The 12688-nt window shown below is 47.1% G+C and overlaps 1 protein-coding gene across 2 annotated transcripts in view; it reads right to left on the bottom strand.

Moving 5' to 3' along the window:
• Nucleotides 1–4644: 4644 nt before the first annotated feature.
• DMC1 (DNA meiotic recombinase 1) overlaps nt 4645–12688 on the bottom strand; it is a 43072-nt gene continuing 35028 nt past the window's right edge. For both annotated transcript variants that reach the window (XM_027872458.1, XM_027872465.1), the window contains exons 13-14: nt 7904–8020; nt 4645–5408 (exon numbers count right to left, since the gene is read on the bottom strand). In XM_027872458.1, the coding sequence (XP_027728259.1) occupies nt 5339–5408; nt 7904–8020 (187 nt within the window). In that variant the 3' untranslated portion in view covers nt 4645–5338. The remainder of the gene's footprint in view (nt 5409–7903; nt 8021–12688) is intronic.

Genomic DNA, 12688 nt, shown 5'->3' with positions numbered 1-12688 from the left:
GAATGGGCTGCTCAGGGAGGTAGTAGGTTCCTCCCCGTGGAAGTTGTTAATTAATGGCAGGTTGACTGATTGTGGAGTGTGCTGTAGAGGGAATTTCTGGTCAGGCTCAATTAGCTGGCCTCTGAGGTCCTTTCCAACTCGGAGATCCTGGTGTTTTGTGTCATGAGACTCATGGTAGAAGAATTGCGTGTACAGGATGTGCTAAAAGTTTTACTCATTTAAACCTGCATGAAGACTTTTGGAACATCCAGTATATAGTTGGGAGCCATGAAGGAGGAAAGTCCTGATTCAATTCAGTCCTTTCAATTCAGTGTAATATTTAAATGGATTTTAAAGTGGGTGGATTTCACCCACCACTCACTTAACTCAAATTTAAGTTAATTTAATTAAAGGCCCTGGTACACAGGCTTTATCAACGTCTCCAGACTAATCCTCTCACCTGAGGATTACTCCCATCTCCCTGCAGAAGTAATGGAGACAAGTCAAAGTAATTCTTAACCACCTCCTCCTGAATATGTCTACCAATTGGGATAGTCTTTCCATTGCCAGGGGAGATCCCAGTGATGTGATCCCATCGGCCTTCACTCAGGGTCTATGGTCATTGAAGGAGGCCATTGATCCACTGTATTGGTTCCTGCTAGCCTAACTAATAAATCAACCATGCTTGGAATCTTGTCTCTCCATTTACCTTCATTTTCAAACCTAGCATCAGAATTTCCTATCATCGTCCCCACACAGGCAGGAAGGAGACATTGCCCAGAGAAGCCATGATGGGACACTGGCTGAAGGAAACTTCTCTTCTGATTCATCTCAAAATCTCAGTTCTGAAAGGGACGTCAAGGCACTCCAGTTTGGAGGCAGGAAGAGCTGAGTTCAAATTCTGCCTCAGATACTTACTAGCTGAGTGACTGTGGACAATTCACTTAAACTTCTCTGTTTCCATCTGTTTTCTCATCTGTAAAATGGGGATAATAACAGCACCTATCTCACAGGGCTATTGTGAGGATGAAATGAGAAGATATTTGTAAAGTTCTTAGCACTTAGTGGGTGAAATATAAATGTTAGCTATTATTATTATCATCATTAGCTTTGAGGAATTAGTGCAGTAAAACAATCAAACAAACCCACAGGCTCATCTCTGGGATCTGCATTGTATGAAATAATGGCCTTATGAGGATGTCTGTGTTCCTGTTGCCAAATAACTGCAGCTCGAAGTTCACTGCTAATGGGTAGTCAGGCTACCTTTGGAACCCAGGAGAGGCAGCTCAGGGATGCCAGGGAACCACAGCTCAAAGGTCAGTTTTGTCATTTCATTCCCCTGGCTCTGAACCTCCAGCTGCTCATTACCAACCAGACGAAGAGAAGTCCAGGTATCTCAGCCTGGCTTTCGAGGCCCCCAGTCTACCCTTCTAGTTGTAACTGGATACCCTTCATGGATGCTCTGTGGGAGGCACACTATTCTATCCCCTCTCTTCTGGAAATTTCTTTCATGTTCTCATCCATGGTTTTGTTCCTACCATTCTCCCTACATAGAATACCTAGAATGACCTCGTCCATCCGTGCTTATCTCTTCCTCATCTTTCATACATAATAAAATTGCACAGGGGTGGGCAATGGAATCACCCTCTCCTTTTTTCTTTTCTCCCTCTTTCACTCTGTTAACCAATTATAGGGTCTAAACATCCCAAAGCATAGCCTTAGAGGCAGAGGGAACAGATAACACCTTGTGTCTCCCCACCAACCACTGACCTAGAATCTCCAGGAAGTCAGGAAAACTGGTGAATCATCTCCAACACCCCTCAGAGATGGGACTTAGTGGGAAACCATTTTGTCCTGTTATGGCATTTACGTGCCACAAGTGGTTGGTGCCAGCCTGGATCAGCAGATGTGGAACAAGGCCACATTCTTCCTTCTAGAAGAAGCCCCAATGCCTGTGTCTTCATCCTTCGGACCTTGACTGGCTACAAAAATGTCCTTCAACAAATCTTACTGGGGTACCTCATTCTTCTGTGGCCCAGTCTCCATTCTCCTCACCACTCATTTCTGGACACATTTGGGTTTGCCAGGAAAGGGAAGGTGATAACTGCCCTTCCAAATTCATAGGCTTGTTGTGAGAACAAAATAAGATGACCTAGGTGAAAGTGCTTTGTAAATGTTAAAAGTTCAATAGGAATGTAAGTTAGCAATAGAGCGTTTGTATGGACAAGTACGCCACATTCCCAATATGGCAGCCCATTGTGGTACATAAATGCTGGGCCCTCTAGCCAACTTACTTTTTCTAAAATACTGGCTTATACATGTCAGCTCATGGATTCTTGTGTCAGAGGGGTGGAAAATCTAGCAGGTTCTACCAAGCTGGAAAGGCCCTGAAGACAAGCCTGGTAAAGGACCGTGTGGACAATGCTCAGGTTCTCTGCCTTTCTTTGAACTCTACATCAAATTCTTCCCTGTGTGGACACTGATTTTGTCCAAGGGACTCAGCAGTGAAAATCTAAGCCCCTTCCCCTAAAGCAGAGGTCCTTCACTTTGTCTGTGTCCTGGACCTCGTGGGCAGTCTGGTGAAGCCTATGGACCCCTTCTCAGAACCATGTTTTTAAATGCATAAAATACATAAAGGAAATGAATGACATGGAAGGATGCGCTTCTCTGATATTTGGGTTGGTGGGTGGGGATCTTATGTCCCTGACTCAGCTCTTGATGACAGATGAATTGACCCTCCTCCTCTAAGTCATCTCTGGGAGTCTCTGCCCCTATGGAAGACCTGACCCATTCCAGGCAACCCTCCCGGTTTGGTGGATTTGCCAGGAGGCTGCGTTCCCATTCTGCCTGTCCTGGGCTTCTCTCTGACTGTGTTCAGATCAGTAATAACAGGAAACTCCCATTTCTATGGCACTTTAAAGTTCACAAGGCCAAAAAAACCTGAGAGGTAGGCAGGGCGAGCATTATCATCTCCATTTCACAAATGAGGAAACTGAGGAACAAAGAGGGAAGGAACACAGTCCGAGCCCATGTGATTCACCGTGAGGCCTACGTGAAAGTATCCTAGCTCTCAGGTTGGAAAGGACCTCAGAGGCTGTCTAGACCAACTTTTCCATTTTGCAGATGGGGAAACCAAGGCCCACACAGGTGACTTGCTCAGGTTCCTACAGGTACTAAATGATTTCTGACCCTTCTGCCCAAAGAGGCAGTGCTTTGTCCCAGGTCTCCAGAAGGGATCCCGGTCCCTTAGGACACCAGGCAAGCTGCAGGTTTGGAGTCAGGCCTCCCTGGGCCCTGCACGAGGAAGACTCTCCTCTGCTACAGTCTGACTTCTTCCATACCCCTCTCCATCACCTCACTGCTTGTGTCTTGGCCTGGTTATCCTCGTTTGATATGACCCGTCTACCTCACTGAAGGGTAAGTTTCTCAAGGGCAGGGGAATTCAGTTAGAAGGTTCAACTAACTGATCTCTAAGGTCTGTAACAACTGGAAAATTCTATGAAAGTCTGAATTCTTTGAAGTTTTGAGGCCTCCATCATCTGGCCTGGGATAGCTATCCAACCTTCTCAGCCAATGGACAAACCATCTAGGTGCCAGCTACCCTGCTCAACTCTCCCAAAGGCTTAGAATTAGAATGGATCCCAGAGGTTATCAGTGGGACCCCCTCATTTTGTGGAGGAAGAAACAAGCACAGGAGGTGGCTGGCCCAAGGTCACTGGTTGTAAGTGGGGAAACTCAGATTCAGACCTGAGTCTTTTACCTCCAAATGCTTCAAATGCTTCCTCCTCACCCCCCACCCTAACCAAGATGCCTTTGCTCAAACTCCTGCCCTGGCCTTCTTCTCCTCTCCACCTAGTGGGACCCCACTCAGACTCTGAGAGTCTCTCTAGAAGCCAGCTCTTCCTTGAGGCCCTCCCTCACCCTCTAATCTCCCTCTCCTCATTATTCTACCATGCTGACAATCTGCATGGCCCTGGTCTGTGAACATTCATGGTCTCTGCTATTCTCATTCTTTCATGAGTGTGAGTCTGGTGTCCCTCAGACTCCTTGAGATCAGGAACAGGGCCTTCTACACAGAGATGATCTACATAGTAGATTGGGTTGACTTGCCAGAAGACCTGGATTCAAATTCTACTCTGACATCTACTAGCCAAACTTACTTGACTTACTAAAGGCAAGATATGTAACCACTGTAAGCCTCAGTTTACCTACTTATAAAGTGGGGGTCATAATATTTGCAGTACCTACCCAACAGGGTGGTTGTGAGGTTCCGAGGAGATAATGTACACAGCAGAGATAATGTACACAGTGTGCTCTGCAAACCTGAAAGACATCTATAAGCAACGGATCACCCAGGAGGGCTATAAATGGAAAAAACAGAAGGGCAGCCTGGGTGAATTCGGTCTGCCATTTAATGGCTGCTTGGCCACGTCTCCTCTTGGAGCCTCAGTTTCCTCATCTGTGAAATGAGCTAACTGCTGCTGAGCTCTAAAGCCAATTAGGAGTCCACACAAAGTCAGGCTCAGCCTTGTTGGGTTCCCTTCTGGAGAGTCAGGGCCTGGGTCGGCTTGCTCTTCGATTCCCAGAGCAGAGAACAGGCCTCGCCTGAGGCAGGAGCTGGAGACGGTTCTTGCTAAATCACACCACACATACATATTTGCTGGAACAAATTTTGTATTTAATACTCAGAAGAAACAATGTTGACCCTTTAAACATTTAAAATCTGACATTCTGGAACGTTATAGTTAATTTTAAAATCTGACAGGTTGGCATTTTCTAAACAATTCTCCAAAAAGCAGCTGCTGATCCCCTATCCCTGCAGGGTTCATCCTTAACTCTCTACCCTCCTCCGCAGTTTCTGGGGTGGGTGTCTTGGACTCCTTTAAGAGCCATTTAAAGTGACTAGAAGCCAATCCCTAAACAGTGACTTGGTTTATTCTTGCTAATAATAATAAGGCCACGCAGACGCTCTGATGTTCTCAATCCCTACAGTTTTCTCCTGGGCCCAGTGAACCTCTGGACCTTGGTACACAAAGCTTCCCTGTCTCTGGACGTACAAGCAAAGGCTGAGAGAGAGAATGGCACAGTGGGGGGCGGAGCTCTTTGGGTTCATCTGCAATGTCTGTTCTGAGAACGGGGCAAATTGGGGGGCATACTTTGAAAAGACAAACTGAGAGGAGCCAGGTACTTAGAAGGCAAGGAATAATTTTTATCTCTTTTACCCACTTCTCATTAGTCAACACCCTGAATCATGTGAAAAAACAAACCCTGATTTCGCGCTCTGAATGTGTGGTTTTCTTCCCTTTCTTCAGGCTGGATCGCGCCTGCTCCGCCATCCCGATCTGCACCAATTCTCCACCTACTCCTTGGCGTCCCCGATTCCCCCAGCTGTTATTGCGAAGGTGGCTTCGTTTTCAGGCATCTCGGGGCTACCAAAACATAAGGATGAAAGTACGTAAGAAGCTCCAGCTAATAACGCGTCATCCCTTCCCTTTGAGAGGGCAGGGACATCATCTACGTGGGAAATCTGAGGCGTTTGCCTGTCTGGATTTATAATCATTAGACCATGAGCGTGTGTCTGACCAACTTCCCCAGATTTTCACCCAAAAAGTTTCCTCTGAAATTACATAGAGCTCAGTCTACCCCAGTACAGTAAGTAGAAAGACAGCATGGTGTCGGGGAGAATTGGTACGGATGGGGTCAAGAGAGGTGGGTATAAATCCCAGCTCCAACACTTACTAGCCATGTGACCTTGGGCAAGTCATTGGCCTTGGGGGAGCCTAAGTTTCTGCCCAGAATGACGAGTACAAAAGCTACACGGTCTGTCCGTGTCCCAAGAAGCCAGAGAAATACAAGTTTGAAAGGGACTCTAGTTATTCTGCTTGGCGGCAGAGGCAGAGTTAGGAGTGATGGGTGGAAGTCATCAGGAGGCAGACTTCGGATACATATAGTAAAGAGCTTTCTAGCCATTAATGTTGTGCCAAAGTGGAACAAATTGTCTCGGGAGGCAACAAGTCTATCCCTGGGGGGGCTTGAGGAGAGGCAGGGTGAAGGATTGCATGCTGGGAAGCTGCCCAGGGGCCAGAGAAGGGCAGACTCGTGAGATGGCCTCTGAGATCCCCGTGAGTCTTTCCTCTGACCCAAGAATGCTGCATAATCAGCAAGGCTTTGTTCCTTGGTCCCGCTCTTGTCAAGCACCATGGGAATCAGGAGGAATCCCACTATACTCCAGGGGCTCCAGGACCTCGTCACTTTGGACAAGACTTCCAACAGCGAAGAACAAAGCCCACCCAGGCCTGAGCTCCTGGGCAATGCTAGGTCACTGTCTATTGGCAACATCTGTCCAGAGAGACAGACAGACATGTGGACAGACGGAGACAGACTAATGGACCAACTGTAGATTTCTATCCGCCTGCATGTCACCATCTGGACAAGAGGCACATGTGTCCCACATCACTGAAGCTCCCACCACCTGGGTTTCCTCATCTGTAAAATGAGGACAGTAGGGGCGGCTAGGTGGCGTAGTGGATAGAGCACCAGCCCTGAAGTCAGGAGGACCTGAGTTCAAATCCGGCCTCAGACCAAACACTTGACACGTACTAGCTGTGTGACCTTAGGCAAGTCACTTAACCCCGATTGCCTCACTAAAAAAAAAATAAATAAAAATAAAATGAGGACAGTAATAGAACCTCGCTGACTCGCCGGGAGGATTGGATGACATAAAGTATGTAAATCACTTTGCCAACCTTCAAGGGCTGTTTAAATGTGATTATTATTTGTCGCCCACTCAGTCTTTCTTGTGTAGGCAGCTGGGCCAGACCCTCGTCCCATCCAGGAGGGCCTCTGAGCTAGCCTCAGCACAAGGTCATCTACACACAGGAACGTCTGAAACCCTCCTGTCTGTAGGGAATTCCCTCCCTCAAAGAGAGAGGGAATCTCTCTTTGACTCTCTCTGGACCTCTTCTGGGACAGTGGCCAACACCACTGAGCATCCATCCCCTGGTCTATAACTCTCTTGATACTAAAAATCACGAGGTGGCTGAACAATTTACTTTGCTGTTATATCTCTCAGGCCATCCTACATGATTCTGACATACACAAGGAGAGATTGAAAGAGAAATTTGGCTCTGCGGGATACATTATTTCTAGCTGAATTAGCAAAGCTGATCCTAAGCTTGTAGGGATTGCATGGTCTTGCAAGTTGAGAGGGCTCAGATGAACATGCAGGCGTGGCATTTTCTCAAGGCCTACATCCTGCAAAGGAAAGTCTCAGGGCTGGAGAAGAAGACTCAGGAAGTCGGCTAGTCCAAGGCAAACCTAAAAAGGAATCCCCTCTCCAAAGGGTTTGATGGCCTCCACTTGTAGACCTGGTCTCTGGTTCCCTCTCCAGCCTGGTCCTCCTTCTCTGGACCTGCTCCAGAATCCCAGCGGCCCCTCCAAGGAAATCACCACAGTGACTCGGGGGAGGCCCAGGAACTCTTTGAATCCACTTAAGTATATTTGCAGAAAATTACCAGCGAGCTCTTACAGCTCCATAAAATATAACATTGGTGTGCTCTACTTTCCAAAAGGAAAAGGCATGGGCTCGATGAAAATGGTAATCTAGAGAGGTGGGAGGCCAGATCAATGAAAGAGCACCATGTCATTATTTAACATTTGCTCAGTGCCAAGAATATGCAGAGGCTGTATCAAGAAGCAACTTGAGACTTGAGGACCCCACGTGATTTTTTTTTTCCAGCCTCGGTCCCCAGGGGAAACGGTTAATCTAGTTGTCCTCTCAAAATAACTTTTGAAAAGGAAATCCTTTTCAAAGGGAGACTTTGCTCCCACCTACGGCCTAAATGATGCCATTTTTTAGGCAGGCCAGCACTCTCTGTTACTCCCTATCTGCACAGTTGCTTAAAACGAACACAAATTAAGTTACCTGTCATAAATTTTGGCAATGCGAAGCTCTCCTCTTCCCTTTCGCAAGCAGATCCTTGTTGTTGAAGCATGGGCCAGGATGTGACCCCCAATGGGTTTTTTAGGGTCTGCCTGAAAACTAAACCAAACCAACGTTTGAATTCAGTCTCATCCTGTGGGATTTCTGCATCAGAGATGGCAGAGCAGAGAGTCCTCAACCTCTCATGGGAAGGAACTATTTTTAAATCCCCAGATTTGTGTAAATGTGTACACTGTTCTTCCGGCCATGACGGCTGGCCACCCACTTCCCACACATCTGCTCCAGCAAAAACCTAAAGTTCACCCTAGAACACTCAAGAAATCCAAGGTGGGACTACATTAAGTGAATTCTTCTACACCAGAACTACATAGAAAGTCAGCTAGAAGCCCATGGGTGATAGGAAAGGGAGTCACCCTCAGGTAACCTCCCAGCACTACCAGAGGGGAACTGCCACCCGGTAAAGGCTCCAGGGTGGGGACTTTGGAAGCCCCAGGAGGGGCAACACTCAGGCTGGAACGGACCAGATGCCCAGGGACTTCCAGGTCTCTTGCACTCTACCTGAAAGGGCAGAGAGGCCCTGAAGATTCAAGGGATCCTAACCCCAGGAAGTAGAGTTCAGTGTAGAAACCCAAGGGATTGCAGGCTATGGAAAAAGAAACCTGACCACTCCACCCAAAAGTACAGAATGGGGCATAGCCTGACCCGGGCACAAGGCCCCAGTCCGGGAACTGAAACTGGAGAGATGAGTAGACCTAAGAAAACCCTGACCAGTATCACAAGTTATTATAGGTCTAGAGATCTCCTAAAAGAATGAGAGAGTAACTCTATAGCAACCATAAGTAGAGACTCAAGAGAAAAAAAAAATGGATTTTCCATAAGGACTACATGAATATCTAGAAGAAATAAAACAAGAGATAAAAAAATGAAATCAAAGCTGTAGGCTAGCATCCAAATCAAATAGAAGCAGATCCCTGCCAGCTGCATACTGATTTAGAAAACCACAAATTGACATTATCTATGTTGTATGGTATTTATATTTATTTTGATAAACATTTCCCAATCATATTTTGATCTGGATTGGCTCCACTCTGGAATTTTGCTGCCATGGCCAGAGAAGGCAAGTGTGACTTCTGCTCCAGAGGAAAGAATTGGAAGGAGAATAAATAGCTTAGAAGAAAAAGTGGCAAATCTTACCCAAGAAATGGACTCTCTGAAAACGAAAATAAACAAAACAGAAATCAATGACTCGATGAGATAGTAAGAAATATTAGAACAAAACTCAAAGATTGAAAAAAAATAGATGAAAATATAAGGCATCTGATATCAAAAACAACTGATCTTGGAAAACAGGTCAAGGTGAAATAATTTATGAATCACTGGACTCCTTGAAAACCATTATAAAAAAAATCTAGATGCCCTGTTTCAAAAAAATCATAAATTAAAACTGCCCATATTTATTAGAACCAGAAGACAATGTAAAGATACAATCCACTTATCACCTCCTGAGAGGAATTATAAAAGAGAAAGCCCAAGAATGTTAACAGCCAAAATTCAGAGCTTCTATATCACAAAATAACCATCACAATCACTCAGGAAGCAACTCCAATACCAAGAAATCATAGTCAGCATCACAGAAACTTCTCCAACAAGTGAAAGGTACTGAGAGGCTCAAACAGGCTGCTTGTGGTGTGAGGAAATAAGGAAGGCGATGGATGTGGGAGAAGCTGCAGAGATAAAATTCAGAATTATCGGAACCTGATTGGCCACGGGGCGCAAGATGGGAAGTTTGGGATGACTCTGAGGTTATAAACGTCCACCTGGAAGACAGGTGTTTGGAAGGATGGTGGTGCCCTTGACTAAAATAGGGAAGTTTGGAGGAGGGCTGAATTTGGGCAGAAAGATAATGAGTTCTGTTTTTGACATATCCCATGTGAGATGATAGAGAACGTCCAGTTTAAAATGTCTAGTAGCTAGTTGGTAATGCAGACCTGGACTTCAGGAGAAAGATTAGGGCTGATTTAGGAGTTATCTGCATAAAGATGATAATGGAAACCCATGGGGAAACCACAGAGAGAAGGCAGAGAGGAGAGAAGAGAAGGGGGCCCAGGATAATGCCCTGGAATACACCTATGGGCAGGGCAGGGAGGGCATGGATGAAGATATAGCAAAGAAGATGGAGGTGCATTCAGACTGATAGGAGAACCAAGCTCCTCCCCTTCACTGCCTAATTCCCAAAAAAAGGAGTCTGTTCTTGATGCCTTTATTGCACGACTACCCTTCCCCCGGCCCATCTCCAGAGCCAACACCCCTGGTGGTGGGCAACCTTACCCTTGGCCTTCCCCGCCCCGGCTGCTTGGCTGTACATATGATCTGGAGGAGAGGGGGATCAATAACTCTCTATCTTCTGTCAAAATGGAGGAACCTGATCACGTGCCCTGCCACTGCCTCTGAGCGCCTGCAGGCCTCAGCATGTGCCCTGGCTTCTTTCCCCCTGAGTCCCCCTTGTGCCATCATCTGATGTATTTATGTAAGCTGAGGACCCCTGGGCCTGGACATCCAGACCACCTGTCCGACCCTCACCGCTTCTAGGCCTTGCCTCTGTCTTTTATGTGTTGTCTCCCCAAAGCGGAGGGTGAGCTCCCTCAGATTGGGGACTTTTCTGCTTTTTCTCCCTCTAAGCCCAATACTCCACGTGTAGCATGCACTTAATTATTTTACATTCATTCACTCACTCCTCAAGTGCTTGTGATGTAGTTCCTGACCCGGTGTCTCCAGAAATAGATTCCTCCAGGGTCATTAGTGAACCTCTCACTTGCCTCTGTTTCCCATCCTCCTCTGTTTTTCTGAAGCACCAGACACTGTTGAACTCTCATCCCCTCGCTCCCAGCAGCTCCATTCTCCCTACTTTGATCTCTTCAATTGCTTGTTCTCTGTCTCCTTTGCTTCATCCTCCTCCCACTCAAACTCTGTGCTCGTGGTTCGGACACTGGCCCTTTTCTTTTTTCTCGGTTCATTCTCTCTCTTTGCTTTCTTGTCTGTTAGTGACTGCCACCTACACCTAATTTAGCCTAATTTTCTTTTTGAGAAGGTCATCAGACTGGTCCATGAGGGGAAGGCCACAGAGATAGTTTAATATACGACGGCCTTAGGGAGCAGGTGGAGATCTGGGGCTTGAAAGTGTATACTCAGAGTAATAATTAATGCAACAATATCAACCTGGAAGGAACTCTCAATTGGGGTGCCACTAGGCTCTGTCTTTGCCTCTGTTCATAGAATTGCAAACAGTAGAATGTAAACTCCTTGAAAATAGGGATTATTTTATCCTTGGTACTTTATCCTTAGTGCCTAACATGCCTGGCATATAGTAGGAGCTGAATAAATGCTGGGGCAGCTAGGTGGTACAGCAGATAGAGCGCCAGGCCTGGAGTTGGGAAGCCTCATCTCTGTGAAGGAAATGGCAAAGCACGCCAGTATCTTTGCCAAGAAAGCCCCAAATGGGGTCGTGAAAAGTCGGAGAAAACTGAAAATGATTAAACAACAAAACAAATACTTGCTGATCAATTGATTGATTCATAGGCTTAGACCGGAAAGGAACCTTAGAGGTCATCCAACCCTCTCATTTTACAGATTAGGAAACTGAGGCCTGAAGGGGTAAAAGGAGTGACCTACAGTCACAGAGGCAGTTGAGGAGGAGCTGGGATTCAGTCCAGATCCAGAGCTCTTTCTATTTTGGGGGTGGCCACCCAGGTCTACACCTGCAACGTCAACTCAAATAGGAACAGAGGTCACTCTGCTTCACTGTATCTCCATTGATTTTGTCCCATATTTCCCAACTATATTTTAAGCCTGTTCGGGCCACACTGGGGAGGGACCACACACAGCCACCTGGCCTATACCTCCCCATTCATTAATTTATTCAGCAAATATTTGTTAGTGCTCATTCTGGGCCAGGCACGGAATACGGAGATAAAAACGAAAGTAGGGCCTTGGTCACGGCCAGTGCTCCCTCCATCACACTCCACTTCCTTGCTCAACACTTTTATCAGTGACTCTGATAAAGGCCAAATATTGGATGAGAATTGGGAGGGAGGACAGAATCAGAATCCCAAAATATCTCAACAGACTACAAGGAAGAGGTGACTCTTATAAAAGATGAACAGTGATAAATGAAAACATCCCAGTAGAAAAATCAATTGCACATGGAGAGCAAGGGGCGGAGTGACAGCTCATGTGAAGATGTAGGAATTTTAGTGAAATGCTAACTCAGTATATGCTAACTATGTGATACAGCAGCCCCTAAAGGCCAACGTCCTACCAGGCCCCAAGCACCCACGGCAGCGCAGCGCCCGCCCCAGGTAGACTGGGGGGCCTATGTAGTGGCCAATGTCCTACCAGGCCCCAGACACCCACAGCAACACAGTGCCCACCCAAGACTGACTAAGGGCCTCTGCACTGGCCAACGTCCTACCAGGCCCCAGGCACCCACAGCAGCACAGTGCCCACTCCAGACAGACTGGGGGGCCTCTGTAGTGGCCAACGTCCTACCAGGCCCCGAGCACCCACAGCAGCACAGTGCCCGCTCCAGACAGACTGGGGGGCCTCTGTAGTGGCCAACGTCCTACCAGGCCCCAGGCACCCACAGCAGCACAGCGCCCACCCCAGACAGACTGGGGGACCTCTGCACTGGCCAACGTCCTACCAGGCCCCAGGCACCCACAGTAGCACAGCGCCCGCCCCAGACTGACTAAGGGCCTCTGCACTGGCCAA

The sequence above is a fragment of the Vombatus ursinus genome, unplaced genomic scaffold (assembly GCF_900497805.2).
Source record: "Vombatus ursinus unplaced genomic scaffold, bare-nosed wombat genome assembly UNPS02003292.1, whole genome shotgun sequence".
NCBI lineage: Eukaryota > Metazoa > Chordata > Mammalia > Diprotodontia > Vombatidae > Vombatus > Vombatus ursinus.
Note: the sequence above shows the minus strand (reverse complement) of the source record. Positions and strands in the feature narration are given on the sequence as shown.